Here is a 17,873-nt window from a genome sequence, read left to right as displayed (position 1 = left end):
CCTGTTTTCGTTTCACATCCAAATCAAAATAAATAAATTTATCGCAGTAACTTGCAAGAACAATAAAAGTGAATGATGGAATTTATGGAGTAGCTCAGCTGCCGAACGCATAGTTAATGTTTTTTGTCTGCATCCGTCACATCTCGTACTCACACTGTGGAATGTTAATGCTGCGAGGAGTTAATAAATCTAAATCACTATCTTTATCTAAAATGCTGTTTGTGTGTAAATGTTTGACTGACTCGAATGTGTCCTCACACTGGAAGTTAAAAGTGTGGGATCACACTTCTCACAGCCGCTGGGTGTTTGCCCGCTTGTCCATCGCCCCCATCGTCTCAGTTTGCACGTGATCGTCTTTGTCCCTCTCCAGCCCGAGTGAGTTTGCAAATGAAAACATGGCGCCCGATGACGGCGCCTGATTATTTTGTGTTTTGTGACGTCGTGGGCAAAAACATGTGCTGTGCAGTGACCTTCACCCTTGACCGCCAAGATCTAACCAGTCCAGCCGGAGCCGACGCTCTCGCCAAACTTGGAGGGATTCCCTCATGACGGACGGACAGATGGATGTATGGGAAAGACAAAATGCCTCTGGCTATGTCGGTCGCCGGGACAGACGCATTAAAACTGCAGCTTGGAAAGTTCGAGCTTGAGAGGAGCATCCTTAAGGTCCCTAGACGGAGGATAAGATTAAATCTAACTAATTGTGGCAACTGTTGAGACAGATTTCCTTTGCTCTGAATTTATCAGCATTTTTGTCTAGTGGGTGGTTGTGTTTTTCACCATAAGGCTACACAAAACCCGTTCGCCCCTTTGTGTGACGCGAGAGCCGGGTTCGTCATTTTACACAATCTTTAGACGGAGCTGCGATTTGTTCCGGGGGATGCCAGATTTCACACCGAAGAGAAAAGGTATCCAACTGTTGAGATCATGGGAACGTGCATTGCGGATTCCAAAATGGCCGCTTGCCCACGATAATTGGACCAAGCGGCGATATTAAAAATACACTTTCATGAATAAAATTTGGCATAAACTGACTGAAACCGACTGTCAATCAGTCCCCTCCTTGTCTGGACGTCTACCAGCAATCGCTGTAGCTGACAGTCAAGCGACGGCTTCCAAAATGGAGGCTCCGTCTTTGAACGCCGCCGCCGCCATGCGGTCTCTGCCATGGCGAGAACCGTGCTTCACACTGGCAGCGTGGCACATTTATGGGCATTCCCCATAAGGTGCCTTTCTGATTGATGGCACAGCCTCGTGCACCTCCCTCCCTTCACTCCTCAGTCCTGATTTATTCGTCTAGTCTCTGTGACTTGGCACTGGCATTGCCCACTACTTCTCGTTTGGAAATTCCCTCCGGGCACATTCACTATTATTTGGAGTCCCGACAGGCACAAGCATCAGACAGAAACATACATGTACACACATACACACACAGTCACACACACAGGCACTAACTGCAGCATCCCATCTCATTCACACTGAGCCCGTGCAAGAGGGCAGGTGAGCCTCCCACCGCCTCCACTCTGAAAGGATCTCTCACCCAGAGGGCTCAGCTGCTTGGCGGGCCAGAGGGGTAAGCGGCTCTGTAACGCTGCCAAGTGAGGAGCGGGTCTGGGTGTGCATGAGGCCAATCCTAGCACACAAAATGCACACGTGCATGCGTGCAGACACACACAAAAGCATGCAAACACAAGCGCAAACACACACACACACACACACAGCCAGTCTGCCTTTGCCAATCTGAAGTTTATGATCCTTGTCTGCCTGTCAGGATTTTTCATAAAGAGATCAACCTGCTTGGTGGAGGAATGGACACAAATGCGACAGACGCACAGGAAGCACTTTGTGTTACTGTCTGGCTCAAGCTATATCACTAAATTTCCTTCGGGAGCAGTTTATCTATCTATCTATGAATCCATCTTGCAGAAATATACTTCAAATAGCAGGCAGTGTGCAGGAAAACAAATATAAACCCAACTGCATTTCACAGTAAAAATTAAACTATATATTTAAGTCTGCCACACATGTCTCTGTTGTTTAAAGTGAGCTGCCAACCATTTGTTCTTTAAAACAGTTTGACCAGATCCAGACGGTTTATTTCAAAAAATCGAATCTTAAATAAGAAAAAAACACCTTTGATACAAATTCAAAAGAATAAATCAAAACACCAAAATGTGTACCCTTATTAAACCTTTTCCATGTTTAATAGGTCATTATGCAGAATTTTTGATTGATACATGTAGCCTTTTTTAAATTCTGGATATGAATCATGTGCACTTTTAGTTCAGATTTAAGTTACCTGGGCCTCTTGTACGATCAATGATTTCCCCTTGATCTTAATGTCTTTATTCCCAGTATCCTGTGAAATGAAAATGAGCAGACATGAGTTACCTGATCTAAGTTATTAAGCGATACTGAGAACCTGACGTGTAACTTGGCTCATTCTGCAGCTCTTCACTTCAGTCAGATTTCACCGAGATGACTTTGAGCAGCCCGAGCTGCAGCGTGAGTGAATGCCTACCATCTAGTGGCCGCTTCGGGAAAACAAACATTCAGAAAGGCCAGGAGAGACGATTCAACTGGTCACATAGCTTCCTTTAATAAACCGAACCAAGAATGCACATATTACAAAATATTGTTTTGCTTTTTACATACACGTGAAATAATTTTCTCCTTCCTTTCCTTTTCCAAAGCAAAATATGGAAACAGAAACATGGACCGTTATTTAATTTTTTTAGAGTGGATCATTTTCTTAATGTAGGAAATAATCGAACCAGAAAAAAGAAGAAAGAAAGAAGCTTTTGTTGCACACGTTGGTAGGGAGGCGAGTGGCAGACATGTTAGACGAGGCTTTCAGGGCCCACCAGTTAAATTCAGTTTCTGAGTGTGTGTGTTTCTAGCTTTATACTTCAACTAGCAGAGTAGCATGTGTATTACGGAGCAGTCCATATAAATGGGGTGGTTGAATTCATATTTCAGACATTGACATGATCACAATCTTAGGTTTGTTACGACATAGAGGTTTCCTGTATGTAAAAGAAGGAAAATCTTTACGTGGGCCGAGAACACGTTGCAGTTCAGCTGAATCGATGATGGATTGAATATGTCATGGGGAGGGGGGGGGGGGGTAAAAAAAGAAAAGTGCAGCCTTGGAGATGTGCACTGTTGTAGGTGACATCCAAAGCAGAATCTTAACCGAAACATCCTCGCTACAGGCCGAGATCATTCAGGGGTCGCTGGGGGTCACTAAAGGAGGCACAGGCTGAAAGCAGGGGGAGCCAGCCAGCATGTAGGTTAAACACAGTCCTCACAGCCTTAAATCTACCCAAACTTCATCTTCAACAGACACCCCTCCATCACAGAGCAGCGGACAATGACTTGAATCCCCAAAACACTGATAACCTTGTTAAAAGTGGGCACTGCAGTGGACATGACAATCATTTGTTTAAGGGGAGTTGGGGAGGGGGGGAAAGGGGATATCACAGCTGCTTTCAAAGTCGAGCGCCGGCTGCATGGCACTCAATTTGGAAGCTTAACTTTCATTGGAGGCAAGACCTTCAGTGGGGAGGAAAGAGCAAGGGACTACAGGTGGTGACAGTCCTGAGCGGGACAGGTAAAGGTCAGATCAACCCCTGTTCTGAGCACAACAGCACGTCAGCTTGTTCAGAGGGCAGTGGTGTTCCTGGTCATACCTGAAAAGGCCCTTAATCTTTTTCTGTCAAGACATTCATATTCAGAATCTTTGATTCAGCTTCCACTACCTGCGCTCTCTCCCTCTGTCTGTCTCTTCGGGTCACGACTGCAGCAGCCATCCCATGATCCCTGGCTGGGTCTCACTGGAGAGGGTGTGAGGGTCAGCGGGCGGCTCCGTGGGAAAAGCGGAGGTCCTGGTCCTTGGGGAACTGTGCAGCATTGGTTGGAGCAGCAGTCACCAGTCCCGCCGGGGCCTCGGCTGCAGCAGAGGGCTTACGCGGAGAGTCAGTCGCCCAGGATGGAGAGGGCCGTCCCCGGGCCACGGCTTCCACAGTTGGAGAGGGGTCCTTGCCGTGCTGAGAGGCCCCAGCTTCCGAGTCCTGCTGAGAGATGAGCTGGAGCAAGGCGGCTGCCACGGCGGGACTGATGTCCTGGCTAGGTTGGGTATCTGAACCGGCCTGAGGAGCGTTTCCATGGGGAAGAGCTGATGGAGGTGGCCCAGGTGGAGAGGGTGGACGCTGCTCACCAGGCTGAGACACCTGCTTGGCACTGGGTGGTTTCTTTTTTGACACTGCACCGTCTGAAGGGACCAAACAGGACAGAGGACAATGTTAGGTATCAAGGCATATTTGGCATATAAAGACTAATGTCAACACAATGTGGATAGTCTTTACACTAAACCTTCTTTTAAACATATCTCTACAGCTTAACTTTCAATGGCGTTAAAATGTGTTTCTGTCCAACAGGCCCGACATGAAGGTGAAGTTAAGAGTGATGTTCCAGCCTTCAACACAAGAGGGAGGGCAGAGTGCTTTAAGTGCATCCTCATACCAACTATAAGGACTTACTTAAACTGTTTTATGACCCTACAGTCACTGTGTAGATTTGTGCACAGTACATATTTTACATGTTCAGATTGAAAAAGACCTTCCATATATTATATCTCAGTGACAACATGGAGGAAATGTCCTGTTTTTCCAATGTTTTTTACTCTGATGAAAAACTTCAGACTCCACTGCTTTAAATGAAAGTAAAATCATGGGAACCACATGAGAAAAACTTAAAGGGTACATACAGCTGGATAAACAGGATGGGTGACTTATCTGGGACAATGTCAAGTATTCAAAATGGCTAGTCAGTGATTTTGATTGATAAAGTAAACCAAGGCTGTGAGGGTTTCACAGGCCTTGAGAGCATAAATAACCAGAAGAAAACAGGACCGTTACCATTCCAGGGTCAGCAGCAGAGTAACGTTTTATTCAACTTACTAATCACATGTTTTTAAACTAATATGAGTCAGAGTGAACAGTTGAGGGGGGGGAAAAAAACAAAAAATGTGTGACAAACCAAAAAGTTAAGAAACACATGCAGGTGAGGTCTAAAGATTCAAAGCATTTATTTGTCACTTTATAATTTATTAGACTTTCTTCATAAAAAGGCTGACATTACAGACCGTTTAAAGCAACATGTTCGACTGTGAAGGATCCATGACACCTGCTGCGCAATGAAAATGAAGTGAGGACGAAAAAACATGTGAAAATGGGACAGATACAGAAACAAGGACTGTGAGGAGGTACCGAGGAAGAGGGGGAAGATGTGGAGGGAAGAAATACAGTGTGAACCTTTCTTTTTACTGAAATGAAGAGAACTACAGTTTCTTCTGGTTTATGGGGTACACAAGGAAGTGATGGCCCGTGTGCACCAAACCTTTAACTGGTTACTGAGGTCACATGAAGATCAACACCAGACAGATATTTCACCAGCTTTTTCATCTGCATGTTTTCTTAGGGAGGGACGAGGGTGTGTGGGGTTTTCAGGAATGTCAGGGATGAAGAAAGGGGTGGGAGATTCATAAGTCTTATAGCCCAATTCATTTGGTTATAATTCTTGATTAAGTCAAGTATTCTAATATAACTAATTTGAGTATATAGGAACCTTGAGTGTCAGCTTCTGTGTTCACTGCTCAGTTCTCATTCTTGCAGTCCCCAGTGATTTTCACCTGAACCTTGCTTCACCCCCCTTCTTTTCTCCCACCCTCTAAAGACTAAACCCAGACTTGCCCTTGCGATCAGTAGTAGAGGCGGAGGAACCGCGCGACAGTGCCTCCTCTGATTGGACGCCATTGCTCTCGTCGCCTTCACCCTCGGTTTGAGGCTTAATGATGTGACCCAAAATTAGAGCTAGCAGGTTTGCTTGGTCTTCCTGGCTGAGCGGAGGCTCTCCAGATGTAGGTGAGGGTCCCTTGGGTTCGGGAGGTGGCTCTGGGGGCTGGGACCTTGCTGCAGGCTGGGCCTGGTCCTCTTGAGCCCCCTGGTGGTCGGAGGCCTCGCTGAGGGCAGACAGCGTCTGGCTGAGAGTCTCTGGGTTGGAGAGGTTGAGGAGCTGGGCTACCTGCGGGAGGCTGAGGTCTGTCTGTCCCTGGAGAAGGTTCAGGAGTACTGCCATCTCTGTCTGGTTCAACTGCTCTGCCACAGCTCCCAGACCTGAACACACACACACACACAGCCACAACACGTATGACAATGCAGCACAGAGCCAACAAAAAGGTCCATAAACACTTAATTTATATTGTTTAAAATAGCATTTCACATTCAAGCAGTGCCACTGTGTGTCAAGGTTCTCTACTCTTTCTACATAATGCAGCTTTGCTGAGAAAGTATAGTCATGATGGGACAATCATAGCTATGATGGGGGGGGGGGGGGGGGGTGATCATCCAATCACAAAATCCCCAAGTCAAATCTGGCCAGCTACTCTATTTACTTCTCTACTGTTGATGTCAAATAAAGACATAATATCCTGAAATATTGTAAATAGATTATACACGATATTGGAGGAAAACAATGGAATTGTATATTTTTCTGTGATTGACATGGGGACATGACCATTTGAAAAACTGTTTTTGATTAACATCATCTTTTCCATTGCAAAAACATTCCACACAACTGGATCTTCCTTTTCTTTCTCCGGTTCCTTGCTCATTTTCTCAGGTCGATGACTGGTGGTGGCCGAACTGGCTTTTCTTGTTTGATGAAGAGATCGCAGAATGAATGTGATGACAAAGTTGGTGCACAGTCTGCACGTCTCAATAAGCAAACACAGGGTCAAAGAAGCCTTAAATCTGAGTAAATTCAATTACGTGTAATTTGCCTAACTTGACACTGCACATGCTCACATGATGATGACAGTGATCTATCAAGCAGCCCTAATATGAATTAAACCTTAACATTTCCTTTATGGTTGAATGTTTTATCAATGTTACCCAGATATATAAATGTCCCATGTTTTTTTTTAAGTCAAAAAGTCAATATTGATACATTTCAAACAACTAAGTGCATTTCTGCTGAGAGGTATGCATTACCTGACAACTCACTGTCTAGGTTAGCTGTGGAGGGCGGTTTTCCTGGCAGAGGCGGAGGGGCTCCAGTCGGGCTGGGTTGTGACCGACTGTTCTCTCCGCCAGAGGTCCCTGACGCATCTTTACGGGGCACTTTGGGCACAGGCACATCTTCGGGCACCCCACTCTGACGCGCACGCCGCCTCTTCTTACTCCAGAGCTCGTGGCAGTCCTGATGGTGCGGAAGACTAGGAACAGAGTGGGCAGACATATCAAACATTAGGAATGACAAAACAGACATATATAAGAAACAAAAAGGATTCACAATAAAAATATGGATTTAATACTACATAGATTAATAAATGTCAATATGTTCATGTTATGTGTTCTAAGGGACAGTTTAGATAATCTAATTGTATGGATACATAGACCATGAGCTACTAACTCTGGTGGCGGCATCCTGCTGGGCTCCACATTACACAAGAAGTCACTGATGAGTGCAGTTTCTGCTGAGCAGCGTCGTGCAGGGTCAAGGGTCAGCATTCGGTCCAGCAGTTCCAGGGCAGAACTAGGTAGACTAGGTTGGGAGGAGAGATTTGTAAATTGCAGAAACAGGCAGCGAGTTGATCACAGCAGCGACTTTGATGAAGCGCAGCAACATACAAGGCAAACTCCTCCCGTAGTCTCCGTCTGTACTGCTTCTTGGGTTTCATGGTGTTGAAGAGGGGAAGTTTGATGACGTCCGGCCACACTGCAGGAGAGGGGCTGCCACACAGACGGCTGAAGGACAGGACAGAGATGTGGGGTTAGGAGATTGGGGGTGTGACATTTGGAACAGACGTTATCACTGGAGATGTCGTGTCAGCAGACCTGATGAGCTCCAGCTGCAAAAGTTCCTGGTTGGCCTGGAAGATGGGCTTCTTTGTGAAGAGCTCTCCCAAAATACACCTGAGCCATGACAGATAACGTGGAGGCGGTGAGAAATGTACATTCTAAGTATATGACCTATATTTAGTGCCACAGGCTTAATAAAACCTCTGTTATAAACAGACCTGATCCATCTAGTCATTTTCTTTGTTAGCGAAATATAATAACAAATTGCAAAGTGAAATAATGTTCACAGCCTATATGATGCAATTTTAAAATGCAAAAAATCCTATCAATTTCAATAGTCTAATTAAAAAAATATTTGATTAACTTGAATGAAAGATTGCCCCACCAAAGTACATTGAAATGTACATAAATGAATATATAGGACCCGTTACTCACAGAGGAAACTCAAATACATAAGTTCATGAAGACAGAAAATGAGATCTGAGAAGTGTGGATGTCAAAGAAGAAATAAAGTGGTAGTGAAAGGACATTCAGCTGCGTCAGTCTTACTCACCCACAGCTCCAAACATCAATTGCTGGAGAATACCTCTCCTCTCCCAGCAGCAGCTCAGGGGGGCGGTACCATAGTGTGATGACTTTGTTAGTGTATGGCCGACTGAGTGCAAGGAAAGAGGAGACGAAGTGAGACCCTGGCTAAACTGTGTGGCGAAAATTACATCAAGATGAAGTGTTCACATTAGTCGATATCACAATAAATGTCACATTGTTGTTTATTTTAGGGTTAAAGACAGAGTAGGTTGTGGTTTTAAACCATTTTATGAAAAGAGAATGACAAACAATTGATAAACTGCAGACATTTACAAAATCTGAGGTCAACCCATTGTGTGCTATACCTCCTCACTATGCTTACACAATGCATTAGCAATATATCGCAACACATATGCCTAACACTTGTTATGCTTTGTGACAAAAATGATATTATGATCACTTTTATTGTTTCATTGCCCAGCCCGAAGTGAGACTCTGCATAAGCACTTGGGCGCCCTAATCATCTCAGCTTTAATTAACCAGGGCCTCTCTGAAGGGTAAACAGCCCCATCTAGTGGGCAGTCATGTAAAAATAAATAAGCTCATGAGGCGCAATTACAGCTTCGATGATCAACACTTAATCACATATTCACTATAACGTCTCAGGCAGAGGAGGTGTCCATCTGTTGCATATATGTACAAAGATGATAAAATAAACTCTTGTCTTACCTTTCCTCTGAACTGTAAAGTCGGGCCAATCCAAAGTCCGCCAGTTTGATCTGACCTCTGGACAAAGAAACATATATAAAAAATCTTTGAAAAAAGTACCAAAAAAAACATGCTCGGCCCAGAAAAATCTAGCCCTAAATTTCTTATACTCCAGAATAAGCAGTTTATTTCAAATTATTGTAAATCCTTCTTCACTTCACTCCCATTGCCACAAGGAGTTTGTCTGTCTGTTTTTTACCCCGGTGCGTCACGTACAACATCATGAACGCACTGAATCCTGAGGTGATCTCTCAACTCCCTCTCTTGCCAAAGTTGCAGGTTCACCCAGGAGTCACATTTCTATCAATGCCAATTGGATCTAAAGTGGATTAAAACCTAATTTGACCAAGGCACACAAAAGCCAGATGCAAGTAGGTTTTTTGACCATTGGAAAAGTGGCTTTACTTAGCATATCCATGGTCTGATCCAAGTTATTAAACCTGACACCAAAATCAATAATTCAGCAATGATGTACAAGGCATTTTCAGAAGGTAGAAGACAAAAGAATATGTAAATTGCAGACTTTGTCCACACATCTTTTCTCGCAAATGTCCAAACCCCAAGTGCAGCACAACAATGGCCAGTAATTGCACGACAACCACAGCATGGCTCTAAATGCTCCATTAAATCCAAAAGCCACATTTTATTTTGTTTCTTTATTTGCATTTTAGCTTCCGCAGCTCATTTAGCTCGGTTTCCTTGTGCATCCTGTCATGTTTGCAGTTTGGATGCAAAACTGTCCTAAACAACCATCTGTGAGAACTTGCTGTACTCCTACGTTATTGTATATGATTAAATTAGTAGCACTGTAATTGGCTTTGCTGCGGATGCAATAAAAACAATTGTAATCTGATCATTAAAGATGACATTCGACTGCTTAAGGTCTTGAGTTTACATCCTGCAGTTGCATTTGAACATTTTCAAAGAAGCTGGGGTGGGTAATGCTGCAATCAAAGCAAACCTGTAGGCAAAAATGATTAGTCGAATTTTCTGTGTGATGGCTACAGCAAATGCACCACAACACATAGTTCCTGGTGTGTGTGCTCTTCACCTGTTGTTCAGCAGAATGTTGGAGCATTTGATGTCTCTGTGCAGGAAGTTGTTCTTGTGGCAGTAGTCCAGGCCCTCCATCAGCTGCCGCATGAAGCTGCGGACGTGCTCGTGGGAGAACTGGACCAGGCCCGACTCCAGCAGGCCCATCAGGTCGTGGTCCATGTACTCGAACACCAGGTAAAAAGCACCTAAAGCAGAGGGAAGGTGCAGCGAGAAATCAGACCCATCTACAATGGCACTCAGAACACATACTTCCTCCTAGGCCCAACAGTCCCTTTTAATCCAATTCAGCCACAACACATTTTACACACTCAGTAGACATCACTCGGCTAAATGTGCCCGATTCTTTCATTGAGATCCATGAATTCTTCCCTGGGAAATTGGTGACAATGTCGTAAAAACAAGCAATGTGAAGGTAAATGACAATAATGTTTCCCTTTCAACCATTGGCCCAGAAGTTAACAAGTTCTTCCTTGGCCCATACCCCTCCCCTCTATCATGTTTAAAAAAAAAAAAGCCTGTACATTAGACTTTGCGTAATCCTGCCGACAAACAGTAAAGATATTATAACCTCTTTGTTGGGGGGAGATGTTGACACAATAATAGAGTCTGGAGGCTTGAAATGTGGACATGTGATGCAAAGGTTGCTCTGTACTTTGACCAGAAAATGTACACCTACTTCACTTTGGTTTCTCAGAAGCTCAGAGCTATTGACAGGGGTTTTACTGAAACTATTGATCTGTTGTGTGAACAGCAATGCTACAATATGAATGTACATTTAAGTTCAATTAAAAAAAAGGTAAATCATTAATAATATAAGGCCAAAATAAATGAGGTAATAGAGCTGGTTTTTAATAGTTTATATTAAATTCAAATATCATCTTATTTGACAGTGTTTGTACAAAATAGGGCATCGCTTCTTTTGCGACAAAGAAGTTAAAACACTGTGTTGCGTTAGCGGGAATAACTTCTGTCTGCAGGTGTGAGTGTGTCTCTCTTCACACACAAACTGATAATCACACGAGTGCCACGGTAAATGTATTCGGAACCGAACATGTTCTCTACAGGCTTTTCAGTTTGGTACAGACGTCTCAATTCTGAGGGACAACTTTTGAGAAGGAGCGCATGTGCTGTAAGCAAGAGGATCGTTCAAGGGCTGTATGCAGACATTGCGCAACTGCTATCGGATATGTAGCTGGTAGCACATCGAACATGCTGACTCGTTTGAAACGTCATCACCTGAGTGATGTCCACCAGCGTTAGTGGGGCAAGGGACAACAACTAGTCCCGTGCAAACCCAGCTCCCCGCAGCAGCTTTTTCTAAATACTTCAGACCGTGTCAAAGCAATAACAAACGACATGTGTTTATATAGCAGCGGACATGCGATTGTTCTCCGTTGTGGAAAACACAGGGTTCAGTTCAAACTGAAAGTAAATCGGCCCTGTTACGAAGTTCCCTCTTGTCCACACTTCAGCCAGCGAGTAACAGCAGCCCTTTATGAACCTCTGTTAAGAGTGTTCTTCAGTGAAGTCATTGTTCGTACCAGCAAGGCCAGCCTCCACAAACTATGTGGACAAGTTCCTTATTTTGAATACAGAATAAATAGATATACTTAATAATGATAATAATACAACACAATATCAGTGCAGTTTAAGTACAGGTCATTTTCTACATTCTACACCTTAAAGAATATTTATTTGAGTATTTTTGTTTATTTCTGAGAATGTTTTACTTTAGTAAAAATTACTTAGGTAAGATGGTTTTAGTTATTAATCGATGATGTCGGATTATGACACCAGATTGTTCCGGTCAGTTTAACCCTGATGTCCTGTCTGTGCTTGTCACGTTATCTCTCGTGTTTTGTAGCAGGTTTAAACATGTGTCTCAAACTCTGGATAAATCCAACAAACACAAAGTAAACGTCTGTCTTATACAGTTCCTAATAATGTGTTATCAGTGATGGTCGTTTATTGTTAAAGTGTAAAGTGAGAGCAGGCCAAAGGAGGAGGGAGGAGAAAGCAGACTCCGACAGAGTCTGTCCGGATCCTGAAGGTGCGGTTATAATTATTCAGCGGTGGAAAACCATTAAAACAACAGAAACCATGAATCCATTATGATGAGTCACTGCATCGATACAGTGTCATCCTCCCCTATACTGGAGCCCAAATATAAGCATGTGTGCTGGTGCTGGTCCTACACTCTGTGCTCCTAATCTGACGTGGCTGTTACTCTATTCCAGCAACATGATTTTCCAGACTTTCTCCAGAGTTTTGTCCTGCGGGCCGACTAGTTAAAAGCTCAAGAGAATGTATCCCATGGTGAAGAAGAGGAGCCTCTCATGTAGAAGAATGTTTCTGTGTTGTGTTAACACGTTTGACCGGGTTTTGCTGTTCTATATGTGTGAAAGGCCAACACATGAGGCAGAGTGTGTGTTATTGCACTTGCATTTAACTTTAATATATTAACTAAAATACATCATATATAAATCGTATATAAATGTCAACTGCCATTTCAACAGCAGGGGTAATGATGCACAGGGTCATCTTTTAGACCATGAACTCTATTTTGCTTAATGTTTCTATCGGTTTAATGTAAGTTAAAGAAAACCCACGTCATGGTGGCTCTTCTTTCAAACATGTTGCCGGTCTGTCCTCAACCTGATGCGATTTGTCACAGCAGCCGTTTGATACGTTATCGCAGATTAAAGCCAGAAGTTTAAGAAAAAAATCTCTAAAACTTTTCAAAAGTTCAGCTCCATATTTTGCATATTAGCCAGTCTTGTAAAGGATCATTCTTACCTTTGTCCTTTTTAAAGTCAAGTGCGTCCTGCTTGTCGGTGACGATTTCCTTCATGTTGACGACACTGCGGTGCTTGAGCTGCCGCAAGATCTTGATCTCTCGGATGGCTGTGATCGGGAATCCCTCTTTTTCATTGTCTAAGCGCACTTTCTTCAGAGCCACCAGCTCACCTGGGCATTTAGAGAACCAGATATAATAATTTGCTCTGTGACACAAGTTAAGTGGTATAGTGACTAAATTCAAGCTAATATTCCCTTACCAGTGACTTTGTCCTTGGCCTTGTACACTTGACCATAAGTGCCTTCCCCTATGATGCCAATTATATCGAATTTATCTACACAGCGTTTGCCCCAGTCACTCTGGTTGTGTTTGCGCTCACCATATCGCGGGCAGCAAATCCTGGGAACCATCAACAAGAAAAACAGTTCAGACTTTTGTGTGGGTTAAGCAGAAAAAAAAGAGGACAAAGGGGAGTAATAAAGGAAACTGACTTTGGTCTCTTCTTTAGGGCTGTCTGGGGTAGCGGAGGAGCCTGGCGGATGGGGGACTGTGGGGGTGAGGAGTCAGCTCCATGTAAGGTGGGTGGTAACGGAAGGTCGGTGAGTGATGGCCGGCTGCGAACTTCTTTCTCCTTCTCCTTCCTAGATAACCTATGAGGAGGGGTGGACTTCTTTGGACTGAAGAGGGGAAAAAAAGGAAATTTTAGACAAAATGCTGCAGTTTAAAGAGAAAAAAGCAGAAATCCTATTTATCTAAAAAAAAAAAGGTGCTCTTTAGATTGTGTACCCATGATCACCATATTGTCAACCTGGTCACCGTCAAAGGTAAATCAACTGTGCAGGAAAAAACATGCAACTGAAAGGGTGTGGCAGGGTCTTAGCTGAAAATCATAGAGATTCTGCGTATGTATCTTCTATAACCTGTGAAATTGATCCAGGTATCAGATCAGTTATCCTCTACTCGTTTTTTTGTAATTATGAGCCAAGCGGTTTCCCAGAGAAATGTTGGGGTACAGTCACCCAAAGGGGTCTAGTGCTGATCACAGACCACACCTGTCGATACTAAACTCCTTTGAAAAGTCTGATACAATGTCACTATTCTTGTGTGAGAATGTGAAATTAATTTTAAACACAGCAGGTCAGTGTAGCCGAATGGAAGTGAGTCCAGGACAGAAAAATCTCTAACAAATAAAACAAAAGTCAGCAATAACAAGATTTGCTCATCAGAACTTTCAATAGTTGAAAGAGATATTTTGTGTGCTCCTGTTGGAGCAGGCCTCACCTGTCCTGAGCGTTTCCCAGCAGTGCAGGTGGTAAAGGCAGGAGGGGCAGAGTCGATGTCTTGTGGAGCGGGGTCTGGCGGACTGGGCTGCGTGTGGGAACTGTTGCTGGCGATTTGGCCTGGGTTGTAGTGGAGGGTGTAGGAGGCTGAATACTTTTTTCTGCCTGAGGTGGCGGTGGTGGATTCTGGTTGGTTGAACCAGGAGGCACAGGAGGAGAGGGTTGAGGAGGAGCAGGTGCAGGGGAGGAGGTGGAAGAAGAGGGGAGAGGTGCAGAAACTTGATCTTCAGCACTAGGAACGTCCTGGGGTAGTTGTACAGGTGGAGTGGGCTGAGGTTCTGCTGCCGAGTCTCTTTCTGGTGGCGGAGCCTCGGTTTTAGCCGGCCGTGAGGAGGGGACGACTGTAGATTTACGTGCTGGGGTAAGAGGGGAGGCGGCGCCGCTGGCACGAGCGGCCGCCTCAGCAGCCTGACGTTCCTTCTTCCTACGGCTCAGTTCTGCTCCCAGGCTGGAGTTAAGTGGCAGGCGGGAAGTGGGAGGGGAGCGGCTAGCTGGCCGACTGCTATGGGAACTGGGCCCTGCTCCAGAAGACGTGTGCCTCTTAGTGCGGGAGCGAGATGAGGAGCGACGGGAAGAAGAGTAGTGCAGAGGGGAGCGACTCCTGGAGCGGCCTGAGCGTCTACAGAAAACAAATACAGGTCTTTAAATATCATAAAAAATGACAGACATCTTGGATTATTCCTGCAGTCACAATAGGATTAAACATGATGCTTGCTATTTTATATGTAGAGTCGGTCATCTCAAGCAACATCATCAAACTACAAAATAGCACTTGATCACATAATGAAAACCAAACCATGCAGGAGATGTTATTAGATATAAAAATGCAAACGATGGAACAGTTGAAACTCTCAAGATACACATTATTCAAGGTTTAAAACTTTACAATGAACTGATGATGTACGGTGTGCTTCTTGTCCAACTTCCTAATTTGCATTTGCCACTGTTTTCCTCAAAATAAGAAAACAATTAATGGCAGGAATGTCAATTAATATCTGTCCTTGGTAAATTTTAACAGACGTTCAGTTACATTTCTGAAAAAAACAAAACTGGGAAAGACTTACCATTACCAGTAAAACAAATGTTGAGGGCTCTCACCCACAGGTGATATGATTTTAGAGCTAATTTCAAATTGGCTTTTGAAGAGAAAGTGGCTTATATCTAATGTAAATTAAAAAACATATTCTGCAGTAGCATGGAATGAAACCAAAGATTATGTTTTACTGAAATTTTACAATAAAATACTTGTCACCTGCCTGTATTGAGATTTAGGTCCATTTCGACATGGAGAACATATAATCCATTGTGACTCTTGCAGCCAGCTTTCTTTTACAGTAGATGGTTTGCTGGAGGCTGAAGAACTCTGCATGTTCAACAGGTGTGTCTGAATATAAACTGGTTGAATTGAATGGCCCATTTAAAAAAAACTGGATCATAATAGGACTAGCAGAGAGAAATGTTCAACAAGGCCTCAGATACTGTACACTTCCTCTATCGATGTATATAGGGGGGTGCATGCGTAAGCCATCTAACTTTTCCAAACAGACCTGCAAAGGATAATGCACGCAGTCAGGGTGCCCTGCAGCATATACTCACCGAGACATGGGGCTGGTGCTGGAGGACCTGCGTGTACCGTAAGGGCTGATGGAGCGTCTCCTTGAGTATGGGCTGCTGTCCCTCTCGTAGCTGGAGGACCTGTGTCTGCTGCCATAGGGGCTGTCTGATCTCTGTCTGCTGCGACGAGACATGTCCCCATAGGGACTGGGGCTTTGCTGAGCTGCCCTCCTCCTGGAGTAGCTGTCCTCCCCCTGCTGACCATACCCGCTGCCCAGTGGACTCTCGCTGCCGGCCCCTCTCCGGGGACTAGGCGACAGAGCAGAGCTGGTGCCCTTCCTACGAGGGCTACCCCTACTTGAGGACTTGCCCTTGGGGCTCGACTTGTGGCTCTTGGAGGACTTCCGGTGGCTCCTGTTCCCCTGGCTCCTCTGGGAGGAGGTGCGGCTGCCCTCCCCTCGGCCTTCCCTCCGCTGCTGCCTGTCTTTGCGGGACTTCCCTGAGCGGCCGCTCTCCTTGCTGCGGGATGAGGACGTGGAGGACGTGGTGCTGCCCACACTGGCTACAGGCTGGACCTGGGAGGAGAGCATCAGCTCCCCGCGTTTCGATTCCCCGTCTGGCTGGACCAGGCGCTTGGAGGAGGAGGCCGAGGAGGCAGCCTTCTCCTTGCTCTTCACCGACGCCCCCTTCTCGCGGTCTTTGATGTTCTTTTTCTTGTACCCACGCTCCCCATTCCCAGATTCAGCGAGTTTATTAGGGTCCTTGGACTTTTTCCGGGGTTGTCTGTGCTCCCTGGTCTCGCTCTCGCCTCCTTCTCCTCCGACGTCGTCCCTGTCGTAGTCGGGCGAGAGCTCCAGCCTGTCCCCGCCCCCCCTCTCAGAGGGCCTGGAGGACAACGGGTCCGAGAAAGTGTCCGAGTCGGAGCTGATATCGTCGTACTCAACCAGAGGCTTCACTGTGTTGACACCAGGAGGCGCCGTATCGCCGAGGGTAAAACCATCGTGGGCCGCCGACTCCCGATTATGTTTGTTAGATTTGTGCCGTTTGCGTTTAGAGGAAGAGGGCATTGGAGATTTTAACTGCACCTTGCCACCCTTGCTCGTCATGTCTCCCGCAGAGGCACGGGTCTGGGTTTGGTTCGACACACCGCCGATGCCGGATTCCGACTTCTTCTTGGTCCCATGGTGTCGGTCCGACCCAGGCATCCCTCACGCCGGCGTCGGTGCCTCTCCTGCGACTGGGCCTAGGCGGTCCAGGCAGGTCATTCACGGGAGAAAAGCGGCTTCTCCCAAAAAAGTGTTACTAAGCAGAAACAGCGAGTGAAAAACACACGAAACAAACACACCAGGCCGCTCACGTCCAGTCCTCCGCAGCGACACTTCACTCCATCCAGGTCGCCAGCATAGCTCGTCAAAGCAGGAACAAAAAAAGTCCACAGCGGTTCTCCGGTGCTGTGAAGTTTGTACTTGGAATTAGTCAGTGAATGAGAAAGATCCCGAGCGGACATCGGAGCATTGTGGTGTCGTCTCCGTCTCAATTTAGCTAGCACCGCTAGCTAATGCTCGGCAGCTAGCGAGCTGACTCGCAGAAAAAGAAAAAGTCCCTCAGTGAGAGCTGTCCGTGTCCGCGGTCTAGTTTAGTGAAGGAGTTTTTTATTCCACGGAATCACGCTGTTTGCGTTCAGAAACAAGGGTCTTCATTTAAAGACGCTCGAACAAAATGAAAACTTGACCCGGTTGGTTTACATGTTCCTTTTAATGTAACTTTTATCCACTATAAATTCACTATGGATTAGAAATCATAATATTTTCGTGTGCAGTAGATGTTCCAGTTTATTATCAATGGCTCTGGGAGTCAACCAGGCCTGTATTTAGGACGATGCTGGTGGATTGAATATCATCCACAGCCCTATCTGAAGGAGACTACAAACGCCATTGTGGCTCCTGTGAGTAGCGGAGTCTGTGCAGA

The 17,873-nt window shown here is 45.2% G+C and overlaps 1 protein-coding gene across 3 annotated transcripts; it reads right to left on the bottom strand.

Moving 5' to 3' along the window:
* Positions 1-2,574: 2,574 nt before the first annotated feature.
* cdk12 (cyclin dependent kinase 12) lies at positions 2,575-17,873 on the bottom strand. 3 transcript variants are annotated; one of them, XM_062407518.1, is made up of 14 exons: positions 15,948-17,873; positions 14,293-14,970; positions 13,503-13,688; positions 13,271-13,410; positions 13,011-13,181; positions 10,210-10,399; positions 9,120-9,176; positions 8,416-8,517; positions 7,899-7,976; positions 7,692-7,808; positions 7,474-7,605; positions 7,053-7,276; positions 5,754-6,176; positions 2,575-4,273 (listed from the first exon to the last, which is right to left on the bottom strand). In XM_062407518.1, exons 1-14 carry the CDS (start codon positions 17,108-17,110, stop codon positions 3,855-3,857), a joined length of 4,080 nt encoding a protein of 1,359 aa, XP_062263502.1. In that variant the 5' UTR covers positions 17,111-17,873; the 3' UTR covers positions 2,575-3,854. The 3 variants fall into 3 exon arrangements, with proteins under 3 accessions (XP_062263502.1, XP_062263503.1, XP_062263505.1); XM_062407519.1 differs by having other exon boundaries at positions 7,065-7,276; XM_062407521.1 differs by lacking the exon at positions 2,575-4,273 and having other exon boundaries at positions 4,930-6,176.

Source organism: Platichthys flesus, chromosome 16, assembly GCF_949316205.1.
Source record: "Platichthys flesus chromosome 16, fPlaFle2.1, whole genome shotgun sequence".
NCBI lineage: Eukaryota > Metazoa > Chordata > Actinopteri > Pleuronectiformes > Pleuronectidae > Platichthys > Platichthys flesus.
The sequence above is the reverse complement of the archived record's forward strand: the minus strand, read 5'-3'. Positions and strand labels throughout refer to the sequence as shown.